Genomic DNA, 27,617 nt, shown 5'->3' on the forward strand with positions numbered 1-27,617 from the left:
TATCTAGATCCTGGTTAAAACCTCTGTCACCCTCATCCCCGCCGCATCCTATATCATATTTAGAAGAAAAAAATCGCGTCGAAGAACCCCCCTTCCCCACCCTCACCCCCACCCTACATACGCGCGCGCGCGTACACACACCCTTTCCTCACCTCCATCCCCATTTCACCCACACAAGTTACTATATGATCCGTTTGAGCAGAGTTTAGTCTGGGTTACCGGCTAGTTCCGGAAAAGGGACTACGGTTTTATTCGTATATTACATTTTACCCGGAAGTACAACTAACGTCAAAGAGTTCTGAATGGCAGACAACAGGTAATTTCTGGATCTCGGACATTTCTGTTTCGTATTGTACCAAGTTTAACATTGTCACCAAACATGAAAATAGTTCACACAATTGAAATTCAAATCAACTGATTTACCAGGTGTAGGAAACACTATTTATATTAATGAAAAACTTCATTGACAGCCGACCTTGCTGTTGTTTTCATCCCATGAACTTCAATCGCTTCAATTATACACGTTAGTTGTGATACTCCAACAATGTTAATAGTTTACAAGACGAGGAGTTTATGACATGCGCCTTGTAACCTGAAATTTCAGACACCCCCTTGTAACTTAAGTAGAAGACCATTTTGAAATATATTGATAAAGAATTCGAAATGTGGCTCATTTCATGTTAACAGGTAAACTCATTTAAGATCAAGTTCAACCACAGGGACATAGTCTTATGTGATAAAGTAAAAATGCATATGTTTAGGATGGCTATGCATAAATGTATATAGATTTTTATTGCTAATTGTATCACATTAGACTATACATGTTAATAGTGGATGAACACTGGTTATACTCTAGTCAACGAATAGAGTTTACTATTTTTCAAATTAACCTTAGTTTGGCTTCATCACTTCAAATAAAGTTGATGACATTTAAGACAATTTAGTTTTGATTAGTCAGACACATAACACTTAATGGAAGAAAATACTTATGCAAATTCTATGTTGAAAGTCATATACTATTAAGTTATTATGCTATTCCATGGTGCGATTGAATTGTTTAAGATTGAAGTTGAAATTGTCAGGCTTTTAAGGATTATACTAAATAAGTTATGAATAATCATGTATATTAATATATACTATGAACATAAAAATCACTGCATTGTGACCATGTAGTTTGTAAGAACGAAATCTTAACTATCATTGCATGTGTAAGCAATAGCTGCCTTTGAGGTAGATCCTAAACCCAAAATTTTCTCATATTTCAGTCACACTAGTCATGTGATAATTTTTGTTTTCTTATGTACATTTAGAACATGCACATGCCAGTCACATGTACTTCCCTAGTGCACAAAGGTTCCTTCATGTACCTAAACATCATCTGGTGTGATAGGTTTGATTGAATGAGAGTGTTGTACTGACTTTCCTTCCTATTTCCTTCACATAACATTCCATTACCCTCCCTGAATCATTCTCCATTAAGCTGTCAGACAGGCAACACCTCCCTTCATATTTCATATTGATCATCTTACCTGCCAGACATGGTAAGCCTGAGTTTAGTTTGATCATATTTTACAAATATTCTACTATACATAAATGTATAGCCATACACCACAGTAAATTGAAGCATTAACATGCTATATGTTCATGTCCATGTACTATCTCTATGATATATTATGTTGTAGATTTCTACTGTGTTATGAATGAACACCAAAACTAGCCTGGTTGTTGCATTACAATTAAATCCGGACCAAAAGGCTACACTTAGACATAGATGTTTCCAGTCTGTGAAACTGATAGCTTAAAGCAAGGGAACTTATAATGTTGATGCACTAAGCTACAGTGAATAAATGCTGCAATTTTGGAAATGAAAAGAAAAGATGTTATTTCTGATCAGTTTCTTTTGTTCAAAACTACATATATGATATACTTCAATGGCTGCAAAAATGGTTACAGTACTGTATATCACCCCAGAGGTTCATTCAGCCAAGATTCTGTCAAAAATATGTGGCAAACTCATTAGTATTAGAGTTCAGAATACTGGTTCAAAAATTCTCCATGTTTGAGCAAGTTCCACAGGAAAAGCATGAGACAAGGACTCAAATATCTGAGACCTAAAAATCACTGATGCTTTTAAAAATAATTGTTTTAAGGTAGCTCTAAAGAACAAACTGAAATTGAGTTTGAAGTGTAACATTACTATAACAATCATGAAATGAGCAGGTTTTATTGATTAAATGCACCTTTACTGAAGACAAGGACTATGTTCAAATAAAATTTGAGGAGGTACACCATAGTAACAAATTACAAAAGCAAATCCAGATATGGCTATATACAATTGTGACAGAAAGGATGTAAATAAATGTGTACATGTGTGTTAATGTGATGGGTTTGACTGAGTCTATTATTAGGCATTCAAAATGTAAACCTCAAAATTGAAAACAATAATGATGATAAAAGTTTGCAGATATTATACTGTTATAGTTTGGAAAACATGACGATCTCTAAAAAAATACTAGGCTTTCAAAAATGATAACAATAAAGATTTAAAATTGTCAAGACAGATTTCCACAGAATGTGTTGAAATATGGCTTATGTGTCCAGGAATATTTTTAAATCATATTTTAAAACTTCTTATCTCTTCTGAAAATACAACCTCAAGACAGAATGAAAAACCACTGTTTGTAGTTTGTAGAGGAGGACATAGAAAGGGTACTTATTTCCCTAGTATAGTTTCCTTTCTTCAGCTGCAATATGACAAACCTGCTGTGTATTATTTCATTAAGATAGTCTTTTTTTCCTGCAGAAATATCCGATACCCTGGGCAACCGCCTGGTAAGATTTTACATTCTTATATATCTAAGATATTTACTTGTTGTACATTTTCGTATGTAAGTTTTGTTTATTTGCATCAAAATAAAATTGTAATTTTATTCAACCTTTAAAAGTTATAAATACGTGATATTAAATTCATTACATGTATTTCTTTCTGAAGTATGTTTGATTGTGTTTTTTGTTATTATTTCAACATATCATCAGAAATATGTTTTAACACATACAGCTGATATCTGGTATCATTCATGTAAATTCTTTGATTTTTTTCGTTCTAGTAATAATCTTATGTATTTCTTTATATGTGTTATATATGTCTCTTTTGTGATACATTTGTTCTATTTTCGTAGTTTCACCCATCCATATGATTAATGAATATTGAAAATGTTTTCAGGAAACTTTGGCATGATGCCAAATTCTGGGATGCCAAATTCTGGGATGCCTCAGTTTCAGCAGCCGACATCAGGAATACAGATGATGCCAATGATGAATACAGGGATGATGATGCCACCTGGTGGTCGTATGATGCCCCCACAACAGATGATGTTTCCAGTACAGGTGATTTGATCATTCTTAAAACTGATGATATAAGCTGTCAAAACTGGTCTGTATTTAGTTAGTATGGATAATTAAAAATATTTGATCTCTAGAAATGTACAGTATTATCACGGTTGTTCTCAATAATCTAACCAATTTTGTCTCAGTGAACTTCATTATAGAAATGCACAACATTGATTCTCAAGTTTCAGTTTTCCCTCTCATTTCTTGTTTAAACATGTTAAGTTAAATCGACAGATTACATTTCACAAGACTTTCACTTGATATGTTGGCTTCACTGCAGATGAAATCATGATTATTACATCATATCTCTTAATTGTAGCCAATGGGTATGCGACCCCCAGATGGTCCACGTATTGCGCCTCCTGCTTACACACAAAAAATGGCAGACAACTTCAGACAAAGGTAAAAGCTATATGTTAATAACTACTTGCATATGCATATAGTGATGATATGTCACTTGCCTAAAAGCTCTTAGTATATTGAATTATTCAATTGATTTAATATTTCATATTACAGTGGCATAGGTGTATATCTTGTATTTCTGAAAAGTAAAGGAAAACTCCCTAATTGATTGCTCTTATATGTGCTGTCATCAAAACATGACTTATTTTTGATGTCACAATAGTATTATTACATATGTGTCTTACAATATTTACGATAAGTCATATCAGGGCTCTCGATCTGCCAGATTTGGGGCCGAATATGCAAAATAGTATCTTTTTTTCCCCAATTTAGACCCCCAAGTTTTCACAATTCTAAGGAAAACACCATTATTTTTCCCAATTCTAAGGGCCCCGGGCTTGATTTTTCCTTTCGAATATGTGTCTGAAAGGGAAAAAAAAACAAATATTTCAACTGATATAAATATTCTGATAATGAAAGGGTACTGTGATTCAGAAAGACAGTAAAAGATGAAGCAACAGATTTCAAATTAAACTAAAAGGTACACTTTATCAAATATTTATTTGTAGTTTCATTGTTCTCCATAATAATTTGTTGATAAGAGACCATCAGATTGAATCTTCATTTATCGAAAGCTCTCCTGCCAAAATCAGATGTATGTGAAGAAGATATGATAAGGTTACAATCAGCAGTTTTCTATTTGGCGTAATGTTTGCCTGACAAAATTGCTGCAATGATAGGTCATAAGTACTCTTCATTTCAGAAGAGTTCCTAATCCTGACACCTATATCATAGCTACATGTACACAACCATATGGCATTGATTCATAGAATGATGATATTGTTGCATTGAATCAGCGATTGAAAAAATCATGTTACATTACTTTATAGTTAAACCCTTAAAAAATATAAAAGAGAAATAAAAAACAAAATGATTCCATATATGGTAATATATTAAAGAGTATGAATATGTTCTGATCATAACTAATTATAATCGTTGTTTGTTTATTTGTACATGTATCTGGTTTTTCTGTTCTGGCAAATAATGAATTACTTCAATATATTCATGTAAATGAGTGTTCCCAACACCTGTTCATGTTGTCATCTGATCGTTTATTGAATTAATTGTATAAGAAACATTGCTAATGAGAGGCACATATTAATTTAATTTATTTATTATAGTATCTTGAAACTCTAACATGTATTATTGAGTCTGGTATAGAGGACTCAAGCACGTCCTGAACCGGAAATAAACTTATCTTATCTTATCTTATACTCTCGTGTTTAAATTTGATATCGGATTATTCTACAATATCAGACTTTTACTGTTCTGCAATTAGTGTTTTAATTACATGATACTTCATTAGACATTTATATTTGTGGATTTTTCCTTATGATATAATGTGATGAATGTGAAGACATGCTTTAATCATCAGATGTTAATCCTATATCATAGCGTACATTTACATGTAGCATGAAGGTGAAAAACTACAATATGTAAACTTTATTTTATCTGTCAGGTGTAGATATGTTCACTTATTGTTATATTTAAAGGACACCTGGGCATCAGTTACCTGGCCAGGCAAGCAGACCTAACACAATGTCAGCAGAACAACTACGACAACTAGAGGAAAAACAACGCAAGGAAAAACAATTCCTAGCCCAAAAACAGAAACTGCAAGCATTTGGTCGACCAGTTCCAGTGGACACTGATAAGTTCTCTAAGGGACTTATGGAGTCCATGTTTGGCAAAGTGGACAAACCAAAACCAAAGAAAGACATCACTGCAAAGAAAGAAGGTGAGGAATAGTTACTGGATGGTATGAAACTGATTCCTCATTCAATTTTTTGTTATGTACTGAGTAATCACTGTATTTTGACTACATTGTGCTTTTATAGCTAGGTAATTTTGAAATAAACTTTCTCGTTCTTTCCACTTTAATCCACAAGTAGTCAAGTTGTATACATTAACGTTATATGGTCAACAACTCAAATGTACTTGTTAGAAAAGAATATTATTAACTCTTCCTAAATTGTGGAATTAAATTTTTCGCTTAAAAAATTTTCATTCTGAGTGTCATATCCTTTTTTTGTTAAATAAATTCTAAACATCAATGGCAGTTCATGATACCTAACTGAAATATAAGATGTATGTAGTATTTTAAAATAAAGAAAATACTGTCTAGCGGTATTAAAATTTTGTCGTTTGAGCGATGAACCTTGATAACCAATATAGTTTTTGTTATGTAACAATGTCATGATGAATGTTGCAGAACCAGAAGATGATGGGTTTGGGGACTTCATGGCAGGTCCATGTACAAATACCCCAACGGTGGAGACATCAATTCCAGACCAACAAAGTGTCCCCCAGTCAGTGCCTGAACCATTCAGTGCTGGAAACCAAACCAAAAATCTACCCAAGGAAGAGAAAAAAGGTAAATCTATGAAAAATAAAGCTAAATTTTGTCTAGTGTAACATGGTGTGAGATATTATTAGTATTGTTAAAGCCTTATAATCTCTTTAACCATGTTATAGCAATTATCTAAAATATCTGGAAAGTATGATCAGATAAATAGATTGCGGTTAATGACGTATACTTCTATTTTAACAGTAAATTATACAGTTGTATGTCTCCCCTTACAAAGAACGGAGGTATGAACAAATGATGAATAATGCAAATGTATATCTACCCTGCAAGTAAACAGAATGTCAACAAATTAGAAATAACACAAATGTATATCTCCCCATTTTCAATGAACAGAGATGTCCACAGTTTATAACTAATACATGTGTATGTCTTCCATGCCAATGAAGGGAGATGCATAGATAATAGGTTCTTCTGTTTCCTATGATGTTTTGTTTCTTCTGATTTTAAAATCTTGCTGTCAATTTTAAACATCACCAAGAGAATGATATGAAGTGTTCTTTGTGTTGGTAACAGTTGTTATCTTAGCGGCATATTACAATAAGTATATGTAAAAGATGGGGCTGAGCTTAGTTAGGATGTGTTATTTTCCCTATTTCATACCTATTCTTACTGGAACTAATATATTTCAGTGAAGATGTCCCGTAGGGATTGGTGACTTTTGTTCCGTTGATAATAATTTTTGATCATTTTGATTGTTTGGATGTCTGTGATTGTCATTAAAGGGGATTTATTTTATGTTTGTTTCTAGTTTTCCTCTATTAGAATGATGACATTGACATCATAAATGATATATTAGAAATTGGAATTGTTTTGTCTGTCTTTATCAGATTTGATGTCCATGATGATGGAGTGTTCAGACCTAACAGCACCTAACAAGGCAAAAACCTTTCATCGACCTGTTCTGAAGGAATTGCCTGCGACAAACCAGACACATCACCACACATTTCACCAGAGTCAACAGGCCCGCCAGTGGACAAAGCCTGTTGAGGAGTTGTCTCAGCTTTTCACTGCAGGTGACTATAACAAATTGCATGTTGATAGATTTACGATACCTTCCCTTTATATCTTAGATCATACATGAATTTTACAATAATTAATTAACATGGCTGATTATTTACTGTTCCTGATTGATGGTGAGAAATATTTATGAAGATTTTTCCAAAATAATATAACAACTTTTAAATGGTGGTTACCTGTAACAAATCTGTTGATGTATAAGATACCGCAAGTCTGTGTACCTGGATCTAAAATTAGCATCAGGGGATTTCCATGATGTGGACTTTTGTATCCAATTTAACTGGAGTAAAAACTACAATGAAATACAACTATGTTTATAGAGATGGCTCCACAGCCTGTGACAGCCCCTGAATCCCAGTCTGAACAGCCACCCCAGGGGAAGGAAGGAACAAAGTTTGAAGTTCCTGGCTGGTGTAAGGAGGAAGAAAGAATTCCCCCAGTGTACAAACAAGTGCTAGAGGCAGCCATGGTGTAAGTTTGCAGCCATGTAGTTTGATGAAAATGTAATATATCAGATCTAATAGTATCTTCACACATAGCTGGCCTGTATCAATGTCACCATCATGTAATAATGTACACCATACAATACATACTGATAGTGATGTCATAAATCATGGCATCCCATGATTATCTCAGTAGTGAAGAATACAGAAATTTTGCAGGTGTCTTGCTACTGTAAGGTATAATCAACATTTCCCTGCCACCGTCTCATTACAACAGTAGCAGGCTGCCAATGAAATAATGTGATAAAAATTGTGACTGGTACTGTTGTATTGTGACGTCACAATACTTTTACGCGTTGTTCCATGTTTCGACTGCTCATTTCGTTGAATTTACTCCATCATATATAATTATAAAATGAGGTTAATGGTACCTTATTACGTGATATCTAATTAATTCTGCCAAAAAGCTGTTGGTAATGAGTTACAAATGATATAATCACTAGCAGGATTTGGGAGATTCTCCAAATAATCACTTGCAGAAATATTGACTAATTATAACAGAAAAAAAATTATTGTTTAAATATATGTTCTGAGTGACATGATATGTAGAAACTTTCACTCATTTCAGTTTTTAAACGAGGAATTGATAAAACTTTATAAATCACTGGTGGTCGCTCTCCTTCAGACTTTAAACAAAGCTTAATCAATAACTTTTTTCATTTCTTATCATTGTAAATAAATATTCTGATCTGGGACAGGAATGGACAAATTGCTACAGAACGTCTATACCCTATCTTGTTGATGAGTGGATTGTCCAAGGAAACACTTGGTCAGATTTGGAATCTAGCCAACAGAACAACACCTGGCCAGCTCATTAAGGAGGAGTTGTACCTGTTATTGGCGCTTATTGCTTTTGCTCAGGTAAAGAAAGTGTGCAATCAGAATTCTAAATAAATAATTATTACAGAAATATATCTCCTCCATCATGGTAAACATTTTAGTTCATCTACCTTTTTAGTATCAACTTTTGCCATTCCTGCTTAAACTTCTTCTGGTACTTAATTTATCGATGTTTATTTTTAGCCATGCATAACTCATTTATTGACTAGGAGCGATCACAGACCATTAAGTTCTCAGTAACTGTAAATCAATGGGGGAACCATTAGAATCCTCTTTAGTACTGTTGATAGAGAGCCAGATCGGACAGATGTTCTTGTTGATAAGTTTTTATATGCCTGTCAAAAATTTTAATAGGATGTATTATTGTATGACGTCCGTCCGTTCGTCTGTCTGTCTGTCTGTCTGTTGTCATATTTAATCTTTCCAGAGATCCCTTGACACAGTTTTCATCTTTCAGACTTAGTAGACTTAATCAACATGACATCAACTTGTACTTCTCTTAATGGCAGTTTGATTTGGCTTTATTTAGAATAGATATTGCTCCATGTTGTTTTTATATTGTTAATTTTATCCAAAGGTCATCTCTGTCAGTTTTCCATGGATTTCTTTCAAGCTCAATAGGTGTAAATCACCATGACATGATGTGGTATTTCCCTACAAAGATTCAACAGTTTTTGAAGGAATAATTACATTTGTTTTTTAAGTATTTCCCAGTTTTTCACCAATTTCTCTGAAACTTTATACACATTATAACCATAGCATGAAATGATGTATTCCCTATTGGCATTGTGATTTAACAATTTTGTAAAGAGTTATTGTCCTTTGTTTCAAATGAGATCTGGTAGACTTGAAACCAACAATATGAAATGATGTTCTTTCGAATAACATAAATGTAAATTCAACAGTATTTCAAAATATTATTGATTTTTGTTCTTTTCAGCATTTTAATCTTGTCCTGAGATTTATTTCAGTTTTCAACCCATCTATTTATAACTTGGTATGTTGTAATTTATCATTAAAACATATCACACTGTTTTCCCTCTTGATATTTTGACTTATTACCATTTCCATATTTGTATTCTTTTTGATACACAAAAACCTGATTATTTCTTTGGCATAGGACTGGTGTACATTGTTCTGTCCTACTACAATGTTTAGCTACCTGTACGTCATAGCTTGTTTCAAAATCAATCTCAGGTTTCTTTGCTTCATTATAACCTACAGAGTTGTTAAGATACATTTTGTTCCCACAGTTTGATGATTATGCAATTGCCACTATTTCACCTATTAATTTGATACACAAATGTGTTACAATGAATAGTGATAATGGCTTATACAAATGTGTTACAGGTACAAATGTGTTACAGGTACAACTGTGTTACAGGTGTTACACCTGTGTTACAGGTACGACTGTGTTACAGGTACAAATGTGTTACAGGTACAAATGTGTTACAGGTGTTACACCTGTGTTACAGGTACAACTGTGTTACAGGTGTTACACCTGTGTTACAGGTACAACTGTGTTACAGGTACGACTGTGTTACAGGTACGACTGTGTTACAGGTACAAATGTGTTACAGGTGTTACACCTGTGTTACAGGTACAACTGTGTTACAGGTACAAATGTGTTACAGTTACAAATGTGTTACAGGTGTTACACCTGTGTTACAGGTACAACTGTGTTACAGGTGTTACACCTGTGTTACAGGTACAACTGTGTTACAGGTGCGACTGTGTTACAGGTACGACTGTGTTACAGGTACGACTGTGTTACAGATACAAATGTGTTACAGGTGTTACACCTGTGTTACAGGTACAACTGTGTTACAGTGAACAGTGATAAGGACGGGCCATAGTGAACAGTGATAAGGATGGGCCATGATACTACTGTGTTGCTGTCATTTGTGATAATTTTTTGTCATGTTATATCCTCCTGTATGACCAAGTTTTGTTATAATTTACAGAACAACTACCAGGCCCTGACAATGGACATGCTCAACAATCTCCCACAGCCTCCCATTCCTTTCCTAGGACAGCAGGGACAAGGTTCTTCAGGACCAGTTGGTCAGCAAGGTCATGGTCATGCAGATCAGGGCACCCCAACCCTTCAAGGTCATGGTCTTCAGGGTCAGCAAGGACAAGGCACTCAATGTCCTCAGGGTCATAGCCTGCAAGGTCAACAAGTTCAAAGTCATTCTGGTCAACAAGGGCATGGAATTCAAGGTCATTCAAGTCACTGTGTTGCATTACCCCCTGCATCACTTTCTCAACAGACAGGACCTTCTTCCATTATCCAAACAGGTGCTCCATTACAACCAGCCACCCACGTACCAGCATCACAGCCTGGTTTAGGAGTTACAGCAGGGACCATGGAGGCTTTTGCCCCAGGTGGTGATGATGATTTTGCTGATTTTCAGACTGCTGGGCTACCAGGTACTGTTGTACAAATAAGATGTCTGATATAGCATTTAAAATTGCTGTCTTTCATACCGTCTGTTATATACCAATTTGCAACTGTCAATAAAATTTTTATACTTTTGTATTTCCATTTCTGTTTGTAAAATCAGGTGTTAAATTTATCATTGTCTAATGATGTAATGAACATTTCTCCTTTTTTGGGTTTAAATGTCTATTTCCATCTCTTGATTGCTGTTGACTGTTATATTTATTTGTTTATTTCTTTGATTAATAGAAACACCCGTATCAGACTTACCCAAACAACCAATCAAGCACAAAAAGAAACCTGAAGTTGAGTAAGTATAATTTGCATTCTGTTCAGTTGTGAATTTTTAGCTCACCTTGTCCAAAGGAACATAAGTGTGACCATACAATTGCTAATCACGAAAAAAAAAGAGCAGATTTTGAGCAAAATTGGTCAGAAGCATTCTTGGTGGATGAAGAGCACATTGTGTATAAATGATGGCCTCCTATTGCTCAATATTAAATCATTTAAAATGCTGCTCTGCCTGTAGGATTTGATTTTTGTCCAGTATAAATGATGGCCTCCTATTGCTCAATATTAAATCATTTAAAATGCTGCTCTGCCTGTAGGATTTGATTTTTGTCCAGTATAAATGATGGCCTCCTATTGCTCAATATTAAATCATTTAAAATGCTGCTCTGCCTGTAGGATTTGATTTTTGTCCAGTATAAATGATGGCCTCCTATTGCTCAATATTAAATCATTTAAAATGCTGCTCTGCCTGTAGGATTTGATTTTTGTCCAGTATAAATGATGGCCTCCTATTGCTCAATATTAAATCATTTAAAATGCTACTCTGCCTGTAGGATTTGATTTTTGTCCAAATTTGGTCTGAAGCATTCTTGGGTAAAGGAGAATTAATTTTGTATAAACGATGAGTCTCATTCGGGCCCATTAGGGAAAAAAATCAAGCAAGTTCTTTAAGATGCTACTTCTTCCATAGGGATGATTTTATTTTGCCGAAATTTGTTTTGTATAAACAGTTGGTCTCAGCTCGCTGTGGCAGAAGGGTTGGTGCCCAGTAGGGGAAATAGATCAATTTATTTAACTTCCTAATCTCCTTTAGAATCGTTGTATTTTGTATAACTAGTTTTGTATAAATGGTAGCTCTAGGCCCCATGGGATTGGGAGGTGGTGAGGGGAGGGGATGGTGAGATAGAACAGGAAAAGCACCAGTCTGTCCCAATTTGTTGTGAATCTTGAATCGTTTGGCTGACCCCCTGACAGATGGGTGGAGCCCAATGGCCAAATATATATATATTGTTTTTTGTGTGCTTATTTTTTGTTTCAGCCAAACAAAGCGATGTGAGCAATACAAGCCCTATTGGCCTCTTGTGTAAATATCCTTCTGATTTTTGATATTGCAAAGCTTTTGAGAATATTTTCTCAAAAAACATTGTCAGCTTTGTTAAAATTTGTAGATACCTATACGAGGTTCCCCCTGAGGCTGAAAAGATGGCGGGACCAGTGACGTCAGAAATGGCCTACTCTAATGTACAGAACTTTTTTGGAAGTGATGACTCTTCAGGTGAGCAGTGCATTCAGTGACCTCCCTGTTGTGTTTTTCTTAATGCCTACAAAAAGTCCCAAAGTCCCTGTATATGTTAGATGTATCCAGTGTAAACCTCTTGTGTCTCTTCACCCTGTTGGACCTGCCAGAGTTTCCCCACTTTAATTAAGTGGTGTCTCGACAAGACTTTTAAAAAGTATTTTACAAATTACTAATTATATGAAAATTTTCATAAAACAGACTCAAATTATAGAATTGTTATACTCATTGCAACAAAGTTCAAGGGGATGGATATAAGTGTATATTGGAGTCACCCTGTCTTACCATCCGACTGTCTTGCTGTCTTTCTGTCCGGGATATTGTGTCAAATGTATCTTAAAAGTGCTGAAGCATTATTTCTCAAACTTGGCAAACTACATTCCTATGACATATTGTTGTGTCTTGTCACTTTTTATTTAAACTTGAACAAATACTTCATCTAATTATAGCCTATAATTTGACATATTAGGTATTCCAAAACTAATACCACACTTTAGAGATTCTCTTTTGTCAAAATTAAGATATTATCAGATAAAGTTGAAAATTGGTATAAAAATGTTTAGGGAGATAATATACTAAAGTGATACCATTTAAAAAAAAAAAAAAAATTGGTTGTCATGGTGACTAAATGAAGACCTGTTTGAGGAATCTTGTTGGGAAACTCCTCCAACACTATTGTTGATTGGGGAGCAGGCAGGAATAGTCGGTCATCCTGGCGACAGTTCTAGTTGCTTCTTAGCAAGGTATTAAGTATTGTATTTAAGTGTTTATGACTAGAATTATAAGTTTGTAGACCATTCGCAATATATTTGTAGTGGTTTAGTGTTGCTATGTTATTTTAAAACATGAGAGTTTTAAGTTAGAAAAAATGAAAGCTTTAGATTGCTTCATAGATTTATATATTGATGTATAATCCTTAGTCCCAGAACTTCACCTCAATAAAATTCCTCCTTGAGTGTTCTAATCACAAAAGTTATTCTTTTTTTTAATTCTTCAAACCTTTGATACCTCTGTAGTAACTTTTGTTTTTGTAATCTATTTAGTCAATTTTAAACAATATATCACAAAGCAATTGGTGTAGAAGTATTTCATTTTCTATGATAGTTACCATTGGGTGTGGATATTTCAATTAGTCCTATTTGTTTTTATGCAGTTTCCGCTTCTCCTCAGAGACAACTTCTTACAGGTATACACTTCCGGTGGTATTGCATCCTGTATATATACAGTATGGGGCTATTTTCCATCCTTGATTTCTGATTTATTTTGCTCAACATCATGGTTTTTAACATTTTTTTCATATGCTCAATTTAGATATCTTATTGCCTGGTAGGTGTACTGCATATATTTGTAGGTGGATTAATGCCTGATATTTATAATCCTGTCTGTAATGTCATCTCTGGCTGAACCATGAAAGTTTCCAACTAAAACATTTAGAACAAATATGTATTAAAATTACAAGTATATTTAAGTGTTTCACTTATATAGTGTCACATGAATCAAGGGTTTTATGTATTAAGATTTCAAATTTTCAATCTTTTAATATCAATATTTTTCAGTTTTTCTATATCTACTAGGACATTTTTCCTTTATTATAAAATCTGTTACCCAGAAATCACCATGATTCAGACCACTCTGAAAATGACATTATGAGCTGGGTATCTTAGCTGTATTTAAACTCATTTCAGGATGTAAATAATTTTTCATATTTAAACTGAAATGAAACACTGTTGTATAACATTATGTTTCTGTTTCTGATTGAACTTATGATAGATAGAAATATTGATAAAATCTCAGTCTAGACAGCTTTGTGCCTTTATCACTTTCAGGACAATCATCCTAATATCAAGGTGGTAACAAGAGGTCAAAGATCAAACAGATTTTTTCCCTGACCACTTTGTGTAGAGGCTTACATATGACAGATGGGTTGTTAATGTTCATTCTGTCCTCAAAATTTCATCACACTATTGTCATAATTTCTTAAGAAACTTTGATCAAAGTACCTTTTATGAAAGTGTTTGTGTTTCAAAGTTCAAAAGTCAAGGTCATCATGTTTATTTAAAGAAAATTGACAGCTAATTTTCATTGGAGAGGGACATAAATGTCTGAAAAACATATACCAATTAGTTTTTGCATCTGCAAGGAAAAAACAAGCATGACTGACTGAATCAGATATAATTCATTTTACTTCACTAGCGATGTACTTTGTATCTAGGTATATGTTTGTAAAGAAATTACAGACATTAACAGACTATCACACATCTTTACCGATTGTTATCACTTTTAGAATAACTACACTACTGAAGAAATATACCAGGTAAACTTCCTATTACCCGAAACAATTAACACTTTCGACTTCTTCTCAAAAACCCCTGATCCAATTTCAGTGAAATTTTGCAGAAACCTTCCCTGGCCTAAGATGAACTAAAAATGTGAATTATACAGTCACCACCCCCCAGGGGTCAGAGTGGTGGGCCAAAAGGGGTCAAATTGACTCAGATTTCAAAAATCTTCTTCTGAAGACCAAGATATAGTACAATCAAATACTCTTCATGAAAGGAAGCATCTTAAGGTGCTTTACCAAAATTGTGAATTTCATGGCCCCAGGGTCTCACATTTCCCCATGGTGAGGGTGTAAAGTTTACTATAGCTTATATAGGAAATCTAGATTTTTGAGCATAATTTGTTTAATTTCCATTGGAAATGTTTCAAACTTGGTTAGAATTATGAGTGAAGGATGACGGCTTGACGGTATGTCCATTTTGATCCTGACTGACCCCCAGGGGCTGATGGGCCAGTCAAAAGGGTCAAATTGACGTAAATTTCATAAATCTTCTTACGACGGAGGTGTGATAGAATCAAATGCTCTGCATGAAAGGAAGCATCTTAGGGTGTTTTTATTACTAAAATGAGTCTAACATTTCTTCCTGTGGAGGAATATTTATTTTTAGACTTTACTATAATTTACATAGAAAAATTGTATTTTTGGGCATAACATTAGTTATTTCCCACTAGAAATAACGTTTTAAGAATTACCAGTGTAGGACGACAGTTTTGATGGAAGGCATGTATTGACCCTGTCTATATATTTAGTGTCACAATTTCTGTTTCATGACACTTGATAACCTTTATATTCAATTTTGCTTATCTCAGGTGACCATCAAGGCTGCTAGGTTTCAATTTTGCTTTTTAACCTGTTAATGATTTTTCAATGAGGTGATAATTGTCACTACAGTCTGATTGACGTGAAATCTTTCTAGGTGACACGTGTTATAGATATATGTTCTGTCAATAGTTTCAGATCATTAGTATTTTATATAGTATTTTCTCATTTCTATCTTTGCAATACTGGTCTGTCCAGGGCAATACACTCAGGTTTGCTATTCTTGTATTACATACCCACCCACATACTACAGGCACAGGTGTGTAGAAATGTGATGTGTCCCACATCCATTGAGACCATCACTTGATACACTGTATACACATTTGTGTACAAATAGCTACTTGCAGTGAATATTTAATTTGTTTTAATTTCCTAGGGCAAACAATGTTTGCCAAATCTAGGTATGGAGAATTATTTTTTTTATGTAAATTTGTGATTAATTAATAATATAAAAAATGATTTTTGTGTAATATTGCATCCTTTGTAGTACATTATCAGCGTCTGAAGCTTTTTTTTTTTTTTTTTCAATATTGAAGAATGAGAAACAAGAGAAAAAATTCTTTCATAAGTCAGGGGAAGAATGGAATGTTTCACCCTCAAGGTCACCAAATGTGGTAAAACCCTTGGCAAAAAAAAAAGATATGAAAAGTCCTATGGTAGTATATATTTTATTGACTCTATACATCCACAGTTAGAGTCTGTCATTAAATTTGGCATATAGTGTTATACAGGTCCCTCTATCGTGACTTGTCCTGTCCCGTTCCTAGTCAGTGTTGTATCTTAAGAACCTCATATTTACCCTTTCAAAGAATCATAACTTCATGATAACATTCTGATTTGCATTGGACAGAAGCATTCATGTCTTACAGACAGTTTTTAGTTTACAACTTTTTGTTTAGTTTCAACTTATGGTATGGCAGTATTGTTAAAGTATCTAGACCATTTTATTATACTATAGAGTATGGTTGTGATATCTATGCCTATTTGTTTTATATGGCAGCGTGGTTACAATATCTGTGCCTATTAAGTGTTATTTGCCTAAATGTGTGTGTACAAGTCAGTGCCCTCAAACTTGCAGCCCATGTACTAATCCTTCAGCCAACGATTTTGTTCTAACCATAGATGTTGCTTTTTTGTCTTTATCATGTAACAGCTAACCCTCGTAACAAAAAATATATGGCACATTGTCCACAGTACAAAGCATGAAGGTAGCCTTATGATTAGAACAATGTTTAAATATGTGTTAACAATATCATAACTTCAGCATGAAAATATATGTAAGCTAAACATCTACCCAAACAGTGTGATTGTTTTCATTTTACTGGCAGTATAAATGCTTAATGAGCGATTGCTTCTGTAAAGTTTACATATTGTAGTTAATTTTAGTAAGAAAAGTGATATAGTAATTATCAATAACTATAGCTTGGTAGACTGCATTTCTATCACACAATAAACAATACTGTTTCTTAGATTATTTTGTTTACAGACCCATTGAAATTCTGTAGTATATTAGAGAATCAAAGTTTTGTTAATATAACATGACTTAAATTCAATTGTTCAAAAATATTTTTAAAAGGGCATTGAATAAACATTCTAGAACTGAATGTTGGACAAGTTTGTAGCTTTAGTGACTTTGAAAAAAAAATCTCCATTCTTTCAAATTTTGGTGCATCTTGGAGGCTAGATTAAATAAGTTGAGTATGGTAAAGATGTTAATTTTAGTGCATGGCCTGATTGTGATGGTTCAAGGCTTGGATCTGTGTAACTTGTACCAGTACGAGGGAGATGTTCTTTCTGACGTGTTGAGCAAGTTGGTGAAGGTGGTTATACACATACTTTCAGTTCTGTACATCAGAGGGTTTGTTTTTTTTATTTTGTTTTTCATTTTCTTCTTGTTTTGGTGACTGGACTTACTTGAACTATTTTGTCAGTTGATTATTTTATACATTACTTACCTCCCTTGATTTAACTTTTTTTTCATCTTTATGTCAGAGCATTGACATCATGATTATGTTTCCCCCTTCATATTGTATGAACAATTTCACAATAAAGCACAATAAAAAAGGATTTTCTGTCTGCAAAACAAGATCTCCCTTAGTTGCAACATTGTCTTTTGTTGGTCAGAGTTCACTAATTGTACTGACACATTTTATAGATATTGATAAATTGCTTGTAATTTTGTAAACCAGTAGTCCCACTGAACATTTCCAGAGATTGTGCATCTTGCACTACATATATCAGGCACTGTGTCCATATCGTACTGGTAATATGCTTTAAGCTAATTTGGTATTTTAAAATAAAGAATGATGATTATGCAGTTCTCAATTTTTTTGTATATAATTCTTTCTATTTTACAAAATTTGAGCTCACCTGAATATTTACATGTGTGATGTTGAGTATAAGTTATTGGTGATACGACGAGAATTCTACAAAATATTAAGTTCTTAGTAGTAAAAGTCTATATATCTATGTGTGATACTATTAATATCACTAAAATTTTCTATTTCCATCTTATTACCTATGTTATAATGACCCTAAAAATGTGTAGGTGAATATGTATATATCAAGTTTCTTTCCAATTTTTCCAATTTTCTGGTAAAAGGCTGATAGAAATGGAATCAAGCTGGTCATGTATATGCATGAAGTCTTAGTTTTTAGTGTTGCTTGAAAAACTTAAGAAAACAATAGTCATTTACTGAATGGATTTTCAACTATTCTATACCAAATTGTGTTTTATTGCATACAGATTTGTCACTATATTGGTACATGTGCACAAACACAGGATCCCAGAATTTTTGGTTTCTGCAAATGTTTGCCAAATTTAAAAGATCAACGATGTTCTTTACTTGCAAATGTTTTTCAAATTTGAAATATCAACAATCTTTTTTTCTTGTTAATGCTGACAATATTTTTACTTTACAGAAAATATTTTAATTGTCAGGTTTACCCTTCAGAGACAAAGTATGATATTTACACTAGAATTAATGTTTCTATCAAGTTGACAACTTCTTTATGTTTCCGTTTTTTAAGTAATGGAAATTCATTATATTTCATGATGACGAACTTTGGTGTTAAAACATTCTCAGTACATAACAAGAAGCAAAAACATACCTAAGATGTAACTTTCAGATAAATGACAGGTACACTGAATATCATTAACAGGAAATAATTACTTTACTGTTGAAGGTCCATCAACACCAAACAGTCTTGAGGCAGATTTTGATGACTTCAAGTCTGCAGACAGCAAGCCAAGTGACAGTAGCCAGTTTTCTTCAGAACAATCAGAAAATGAGGACTTTAAAGTGTTTGAGTCTTACCTGGAGGATTTTGAACGACGAAAACAGAAGCAGCAAGAGAGTCCGCTTCATCGTCCTGTGTCCAAGTCCTCACTTCCTCTACCCAGCATGCCTTCCACTGCAGTTCCCACGGCTATCCCTGCTATTCGTAACCTGTGGACAAAGCCTCATGTAGAAGCTACAGTCACCAATGTTTCCTCTAAACCATTACAGAGTTCACAGTTCCACACACCAGATCTTGTAGTGGCTGACTCCACTGACAAATCAGACACACAGTTTGGAAACTCTCCCACCAAATCATCAGATTCTGATTTCGCTGATTTCCAGCAAGCACCTGTCACAGGAAACTTCTCTAAATCCGCTGTTTCAAAGATTGCTGCAGATCATGATCACCTGAAAGCTTCAGGAAGTGATGTCAGCTTAACACTGATGGGTGAGGAAGACAAATATGCTGCATTGAGAACTTTAGACTTTGGATCAGAATTAAGTACAGGAAATGACACAGTTGTAGCAGATGGACCTAACCCTCCTCAAGACAGTGCTGAAGACAATGAAAACTGGGCAGATTTTCAAGGAGTTGGATTAGATGAGGCATCACAAGCTGAACCAGTAGGGACTGATGTGACTGGTGCTGATTCAGGAAAGGAAAGTATTTTAAGTCTGTTCAGTAGTGCTCCTACCGTTATATCAACTGTCAACAATAATCCAATTGATGCTACCGATGTAAGTGTCAAACCATTGCCAATGGACAGTAACACAGATTCTGATTGGTCAGGTTTTGGTGAAAATTCTAAGACAAGTACAGATGTTGGCTCTGGTTGGTCAGCATTTTCAGCAGGCAGTACAGGGAGTGGTTCTGGGTTCTTGGAACCTACTTCGGCATTTGAACAAAAAGAAGAAAATGATGACTGGGCAGATTTTCAAGGTTCCGAGACAGTTGATAGTGTTGTCATAGAAACCAGCCAAAGTGAAGATAAAGTCGTTGTCAAGAAAGAAGGGCTACGCTCAGAGGAAATTCTTGGTCTATTTAAGGTCAGAGAACCACAAGAATTACCTACAGACCTTAAATTAGTGTATACACAGAACACAGTTGTTAACACAGAATGGAATCAGCAGGTGTCAGAATCTACTAACACATATCTTGATGAAGAACAAACTTTGGAAGCAAAGAAAATATTTTCTCCAACAGCGAAGCGTCTCCCATCACTTGGTCCTGATGATGAAGAAGATTCCTTGAGAGTACCGCCTCCTATGGATGACGATCACGGTGATGAAGACTTTGGTGAGTTCAGTCGTGGATATGAGGATATGGAGGACTACCATCAGCCGCAAAATATAGTGGATGACAGTAGAAGGAAATATCCTGGTATGGGTGTTGTGTCCAAACCAGTGGTCAAGGAGTCTAAAAAGCCAACAACTGCTCAGTCCAGGTATGCAGATATAATGATGCTTGACCAATCAGATGTGGATCAAAGTGCCCCCAAGGACACAATTGACTTTAGTCAGGACCGCTTGTCCATTACAAAGAGTGAAGACTCCCAGTCAATATCCAGTCTAGAGCTGCCATTCTCTAAAAGTCGACTACAGAATGTCCTTGACCAGGATGCACAATCTATATCTAGTAACGAGTATGGAAACTTTGAAACTGTCACACAAAGGAAAATTGGAACTCCGGTCAATGCAGAGTCCAAGTCTGTAGACAGTTTGGATCTGATTAAAGATGAAGGTAGTGGTGATAGCAATGAAGGTCAAGGTTCAGGGGATCAGTCAAGAGAGCCCAGTCCAGAGAAGGGGGCGGAGCTCAGTGCTGTGGATAGGGCAGATATAGACAACACTGTCAACAGTAAGTACTCCATATATGTATGATAAAAGAATCCAGCAGCTCATATATTCATATTTTCTACCCCACTATTAATACATATCAGTAGAATTTACATCAGAGCTGAGGTTTGTCAATTTTCATACATCTGCATTTATAAATATTGAATCATTTTCATTCTACGAGAGAAATAAGATTAAAATTAACACTGACATAATACAAATTTTCCAGGTAATGTTCAAATGTTAATTATAATTGAGAACATAACAGTGTATATATTCAGACGTAGTGTGTTCAGGTGTTATACACTGTACAGGATGAAATTAAAGCAGAATGTAAGTATAATGTCTCAGATGGTATGTTCACCACGTAATGTGTTTAACACTATTCTATGCTGATCAATATGTTATTACTGTTGTTGCAGTTAGCGATACATACCAAGCATCAATGCAGAATCCTTTACCAGTCCTTGGCGACAGATACAGTAATATTCTACAAGATATCCCGGTATTTCTAAATATGATATTTTACTACAAAACATTTATATCTTTGAGCAATATGCTGAAGGCATACTTTAATGACCTAACTGCCAGATTTTATCATTGTGTAGTATATGTATAAGTAATGTTTTCATATGTGGGGTATATATAAGTAGTTTTAATTAACAAAGTTACTTCATAGATGATACATTGTTGTAAAAACTGTACAGGTATATAACAAAAAACTTATAACTGAACATTTACCTTTAGCAATTATCTTTATCTAGAAAGTTATTAATGAAGATAAATAATGATGTTCATTGATTTCTACATTTTTTTCGCTTAATAAATATCTTTCTAAGATGTTGGTGCCTTGAATGGAGATTTTTTGTAATGATTTATCATTATTTAGATCATCACTGAAATTTAAGGTTGAATGTATAATGATTTATGTGATCTTTCTGTAATTTTCAGGGGAGTGACAAACACTCATACGAATGGCAGCGTTGCCTTGACAACAGTTATCGGATGATCAAGGATGCTAACAACATCTTTAACTCCATCAGTAGTTCGGTAGTGTGTAATGAAGTTCTGAAATCTGAGCAGGGATCAGAATATGTGGAGGGTGTCGTTGAAATATTCAGGGTTGTCTGTCGTATCACTACAGCAATGAAAACACAAGGTCAGTCAATTAGCATTTTTCTAACTTTATTAAAATGTTATTGGAATGAAAATCTGATGCCCTAACAACACTGTTAGAAAAACATGTGTCTCTATTTTGTCTGTCCTTACGTCATTTTAGTTAGTTAATTCAGTATAGCAGGAACAGTTCACCATTTGTTGTTATTAGTAAATGTGTGACTTCGGACTGGCTAAATACCGATTTATGGTTACTACCCATAATAATACCATTTACCAGTGATTATAAATGATATTTTCACATAACAAGAAGTTCATAGATATTGAATTTAAATTAATAAAGAAATAAAGAAATGATTTGTTAACATTCCTAACATGAATCTGTCTTCGTGTCTTGATCACTTTGGTTATATATACATGTATATCTGTATTAAAATAAATCCTTGGCACACTCTAAACATTTTATAGACTTCAAATTAAAAAAAGAGGTCAAGGGTCAAATTTCACTTTAGTAAGCTTTGTTAAATTAACATTATTTGACAATTATGGTACTACATATATATATAAAACTGGTCAACAGGTGAATAGTCTTTGGCCTGAATTGTCTCAGTCATTTGACCTACATTCTCATTGTGTACCTATCCAGGTTTAGCCACAGATAAACTCAATCAACTTCTGAAGGACATTGACCTTTCCTGGAACAACCTGACAGCTTTCCTTGTCGGAGGTAATCTCATGGTTAGTATATATAATTGTTCTTATTAAGCCTATACACTACAACCTGACAGCTTTCCTTGTCGGAGGTAATCTCATGGTTAGTATATATAATTGTTCTTATTAAGCCTATACACTACAACCTAACATTGGTATCCTTGTCGGAGGTAATCTCATGGTTAGTATATATAATTGTTCTTATTAAGCCTATACACTACAACCTGACAGCTTTCCTTGTCGGAGGTAATCTCATGGTTAGTATATATAATTGTTCTTATTAAGCCTATACACTACAACCTAACATTGGTATCCTTGTCGGAGGTAATCTCATGGTTAGTATATATAATTGTTCTTATTAAGCCTACACATTACAACCTAACATTGGTAACACTGAGTCACCATGTCTATGATATTGTTAGTAGTAATAGAAGTATAAAGATTCATAGTAATTTGGATTTGATATCTGTTTTACATCCTGTAAAGAATTCTTTTCCTGACTTTGATTTATAGGTTATGTTTAAGTCCCTTGGGTTCATTACAGAATAGGAGCAGTCTAATTTGGGAGTAAAACATTGATTAATTGACAAGTAATTGAAGGTCGGGTTGAAATATCATCACTGTGAAATTCCACCATGGTTTTTTATGGTCAACCATGAAAGATCATTGTCTACCATGAAATACCATGCTTTAAAAAACATGGTCAAAGTGGTATACCAGGGTTGACCATAATTTACAATATATATATCATGGTTGACCATAATTTACACTATATCTACCAGGGTTGACCACAGTTTACACTATATCTACCATGGTTGACCACAGTTTACACTATATCAACCAGGGTTGACCACAATTTACACTATATCGATCATGGTTGACCATAATTTACACTATATCTACCATGGTTGACCACAGTTTACACTATATCTACCAGGGTTGACCATAATTTACGCTATATCTACCAGGGTTGACCACAGTTTACACTATATCAACTATGGTTGACCACAATTTACACTATATCGATCATGGTTGACCATAATTTACACTATATCTACCATGGTTGACCACAGTTTACACTATATCTACCAGGGTTGACCACAATTTACACTATATCTACCAGGGTTGACCATAATTTACGCTATATCTACCAGGGTTGACCACAATTTACACTATATCTACCATGGTTGACCATGGTCAGTATCCTATCTACCTTGGTCAACCATGGTTAACATAATCAATGAGATTTGAAATAATAATATTTAGCTATATAATTTATATAATTGTTTTTATCTGTTATAATTCTAAACCTCTTTACAACTTCATTCTATCTCCTCATCAGCACACTGACTTTACCAGTACAAGCATTCATTCATACAGTTGTGCTTAACTCAAACCATTTTATTTGTTAATTGGCGTAATTTATTTGTTCTTCAGTCTAAATAACAGAAGGGCTGTTCTCTCCATCCCAACATACAGACAAGTTACTTTTTATTCTGATGATTATTTCATTAGTTAATTTTTAGTTTGAAGATAACTCTCTTGTTTAAACATACGGACAAGTTTATGTTTATTTCTATTGCAATATAACCATCTTATTTAATTTTTAGCCGGATGACAACTCTCTACGTTTCAACAATGCCGTTTTGAAGTCAGATGACTCCCTGTCTCAAAGAAGGGCTTGTGGTGTGTGTCTCTTGGACGTGGATGTGCCTAGTAAAAACTTCAGTCGCGAGAATGACTGTCCCAAATTGACATATGGTGGACGTCAGTATCATGCAGCTTGTGCTAACTTCTGGGTGAACTGTGTAGACTCTACTTTACCAGCTTTAAAACTGCCAGAACTATTGTGAATGAGTTGAAATTAGGATTATGTTATTCTAACAACTAGGTACTGTTATTTCTGGAAAAGTCTAAAGTATATTTATTTTGTGTAATGATTTCAATATGTAATTTTAGTTCCAACTTTGAAATGGTTGGCCCTAACTTAATGACTTTACTTTCAATAGAATGAAGAGGACACAGAAACAATCACTGTTTTGTACTTGGGGTTTGATATTTTTTTTTAATAGTCTATCCTGTAACAGCGTGTCCTTTTCAAATCTTGAAGTGATTGGAACATATGGCTGTGATTCTCCTGATATGATTTACTATAAATAGATCTGAATTAAGAGGCTCCATGTCTAACATATGACCTTGACATCTAAAACTCTAATTATCAACGAATGATAACTTGCTGGTTGCTCTATCCATTCTCATATTTTTAATATGATTTCTTTTAACTAAAAATTCTTGACATTGAAGAAAACCACATAAATCAAGATTTGAATGACATGATTGTAATTGATTTGATATTACAATGTAATCATATTATCGAGATATCAGAACATTGACACAGATTTGGTTTATAATGGACAAGTTGTCGGTATGTTCAGCTGTGTGATGTTTTGCCAGATATGAAACTGTGCTGAATTCAGGAATGAATCTTGTGCTGTTAATCTTATTGTAAGGAGGTAATTCAGGTTGAATTTTACTCAATTGGATTTGTCACTCTATGTAGTTAACAGAGCAAAATTTAGTGCCGATATATGAATGAAACTCTTGTTGATTAATGATAATAGGAGCTTTAAGAGTCTTGATACAATTACTAGACGTTGAAAGCCTTTTACACAAAATTACGTTGTCAGTCTTGATCATAATGATAAATGGAGCTTTAGGAGTCTTAATACAATTACAACTGTGGAATTGCACAACATTCTACAATGTATGAACACTTCGTGCACAATAGGAAAACTAGATGAAACCAGATATTGCACATCTGTGGGCATAAATGTACAATTCTAATGTGGTTGATATAAATTTAGAAATGACTTATAGATAAGAGTGGAATAGGTTTGATGTATTTTCAAAATATATAAGAGTACAGGTAAGTATATTAGGTACAGACTGAATAGATATATAGACTTATATACCAGTATGTAATTTCATGTGCTTTGCTTACAAAGTGGCACATGTGACCAGTCTGACATTAAATGACGTCTCTTTTTGTCTCAGCAATGAATCATCTATAATGTTATACAGTCAGAAAAGAAATGTTATTTTGGAAACTGTCAAATTAAAAATTATCAATATAATCAGAGGTTACTCTTTAATATGCCTTCAGTGTTGCTATTTAGTCATAACTGCAGGAGTTTTTCCATTAAATTTCCAATCTATAATATTCGTCAATCATGATAACCAAATCGCACAAAATGTGCAGTCCTGTTGCACAGTTGCCCGCTGGTTAGATAAAGCACCATCCTCAATACTCCAGGGGTTATGGTCACTTTTGCTCTCTGCACCACTGGAATATGTCATAGCAAAATTAATGGTTCCGTGTGCGACACTTTGTGGATCCTTTGATGTACATCAAACTAATCTCGGGGTCGCATAATGGTATATTGTAATGGCTTTGAAGTTGGCCGTCGTTCCGATGTAATCTTCAAAAAGGATATCAGCCTGGGATTAGTGAAATTTTCATCCTTGAACCAATGAAATTACTTCATTTGTACCTTGAATTGTGCCAGGACATATTCCAGGGGTGCAGAGAGTTAATGTGATGGTAACCCCAGGAGTATCAAGGATGGTATAGTGTGCATGTCTGGACAAAGTTTTTGGTGCACTGTATGTTACCACAGTACTAAATAGTGGAACTAGTCTACCTAAAATTATAGTCTGGCCTGTTCACTATTTCCAATAAATATTTCTTAATACAGCTAGTGATTTAATGATAAATGTGTCATTACAAAACAATCTGAATTACGTTACATTTGATAAATGTTATTTCTTAAACTGTCAATACTTTGTTATTTCAACAAAAACCATTCATATATGTCTGTATAGCTACTGTGTATAATAGTTACATTTGTACATGGTTTGAAGTTAGACACATATTCTAAGTACATGCAGTGTTAACCAGCTTCTAAAATTCATGAGCAAATGTAACAGACATAATTAGATAGTTTAATTGAGTTTAACTTATGGATGTTGAAGTATTTATAATATGATTTTGATTGGTAAGCATTTACCAAGTAGATAAATTATCTTATAAATCAACACAACTGACTTAGCATTACAACATCTTCCTAAATTTGATGAGAAGTTTCAGAGAAGATTTTTAATGTCATGAAAATTTTGGTGAATCATTCTTCCTTGTGTTTGCTTTAAATTTCTGATATGATACAGTAGTATTACCTGTCCTTCACAAATACACTTGTTGTGAGAGGTTTGATGTTTTCAGAAAGGGCCATTGATTTGTTTTTATGTTTAAGTTTTTTGTTCTGATGTCTATTAACTTTTTCCTTAAAACTAATTTTCAAAATGAAAGAATTGATAAATATATATGTCAATATTTTTGAAAATGTGTTTGTTTAATCCTAGGAGGTGTAACTGTCAATGTGTTGTTTTATTACGTTACAAATAGAAAAGCATTGGCTTAAACAACTTGTTTCATAAAGACATCAACAAATTTTAACTGCCCATTATAATGTTTGCTTTTCTTCTTTTTTTCTTCTTCATATTACTTACTTGTACAGACCAAGAGGTTTCTCATTTTCTCTCACCTTGTAAAAGACGTTTTATAAAGATTTGTCTTTTCTTCTTTTGTAATTTATGTTGTTTTCAATCTTGTCTGTTTAGTCTGTTTAGGGGAATAGCTACCAGTGTAAAAAATCAGTGCAATATTTTGTGGTGTAGACATATGTGGTTTAAGATGAAGAGACTGTTATGTAACTGTTAAGATTGACATTCCTTTGTACTGTTTACCAGTAAAAAGTATGTATACACAGATCATTAAAGAATAAATTTGTTAAATATGTCAGATTTGAGTTGAACTCTTTCTTCTGCAAAACTGTTATTCCCATG

At 34.0% G+C, this 27,617-nt stretch overlaps 1 protein-coding gene across 1 annotated transcript; it reads left to right on the forward strand.

Moving 5' to 3' along the window:
* The first annotated feature begins 3,232 nt into the window (after positions 1-3,232).
* LOC132555695 (synergin gamma-like) lies at positions 3,233-27,573 on the forward strand. The gene is made up of 15 exons (XM_060220054.1): positions 3,233-3,387; positions 3,710-3,792; positions 5,346-5,590; positions 6,065-6,226; positions 7,048-7,233; positions 7,558-7,708; positions 8,439-8,601; positions 10,545-11,013; positions 11,273-11,333; positions 12,484-12,590; positions 18,958-20,910; positions 21,311-21,393; positions 21,840-22,047; positions 22,651-22,742; positions 24,326-27,573. The coding sequence occupies exons 1-15, from the start codon at positions 3,235-3,237 to the stop codon at positions 24,566-24,568; spliced, it is 4,359 nt and encodes a 1,452-aa protein (XP_060076037.1). The 5' UTR covers positions 3,233-3,234; the 3' UTR covers positions 24,569-27,573.
* Positions 27,574-27,617: the final 44 nt, after the last annotated feature.

The sequence above is a fragment of the Ylistrum balloti genome, unplaced genomic scaffold (assembly GCF_031769215.1).
Source record: "Ylistrum balloti isolate Yb309-2 unplaced genomic scaffold, AGI_CSIRO_Ybal_v1 Utg370510, whole genome shotgun sequence".
In the NCBI taxonomy this organism is placed as follows: Eukaryota; Metazoa; Mollusca; class Bivalvia; order Pectinida; family Pectinidae; genus Ylistrum; species Ylistrum balloti.

What these genes read in the sequence shown, in the direction of transcription:
- LOC132555695 (XM_060220054.1), top strand. Translation starts at nt 3,235, where the DNA reads ATGATGCCAAATTCTGGGATGCCAAATTCTGGGATGCCTCAGTTTCAG. An exon ending in AAAAAGAAACCTGAAGTTGA is followed by an intron (nt 11,334 to 12,483) that starts GTAAGTATAATT and finishes TAAAATTTGTAG; the next exon opens with ATACCTATACGAGGTTCCCC. An exon ending in ATATTCTACAAGATATCCCG is followed by an intron (nt 21,394 to 21,839) that starts GTATTTCTAAAT and finishes TGTAATTTTCAG; the next exon opens with GGGAGTGACAAACACTCATA.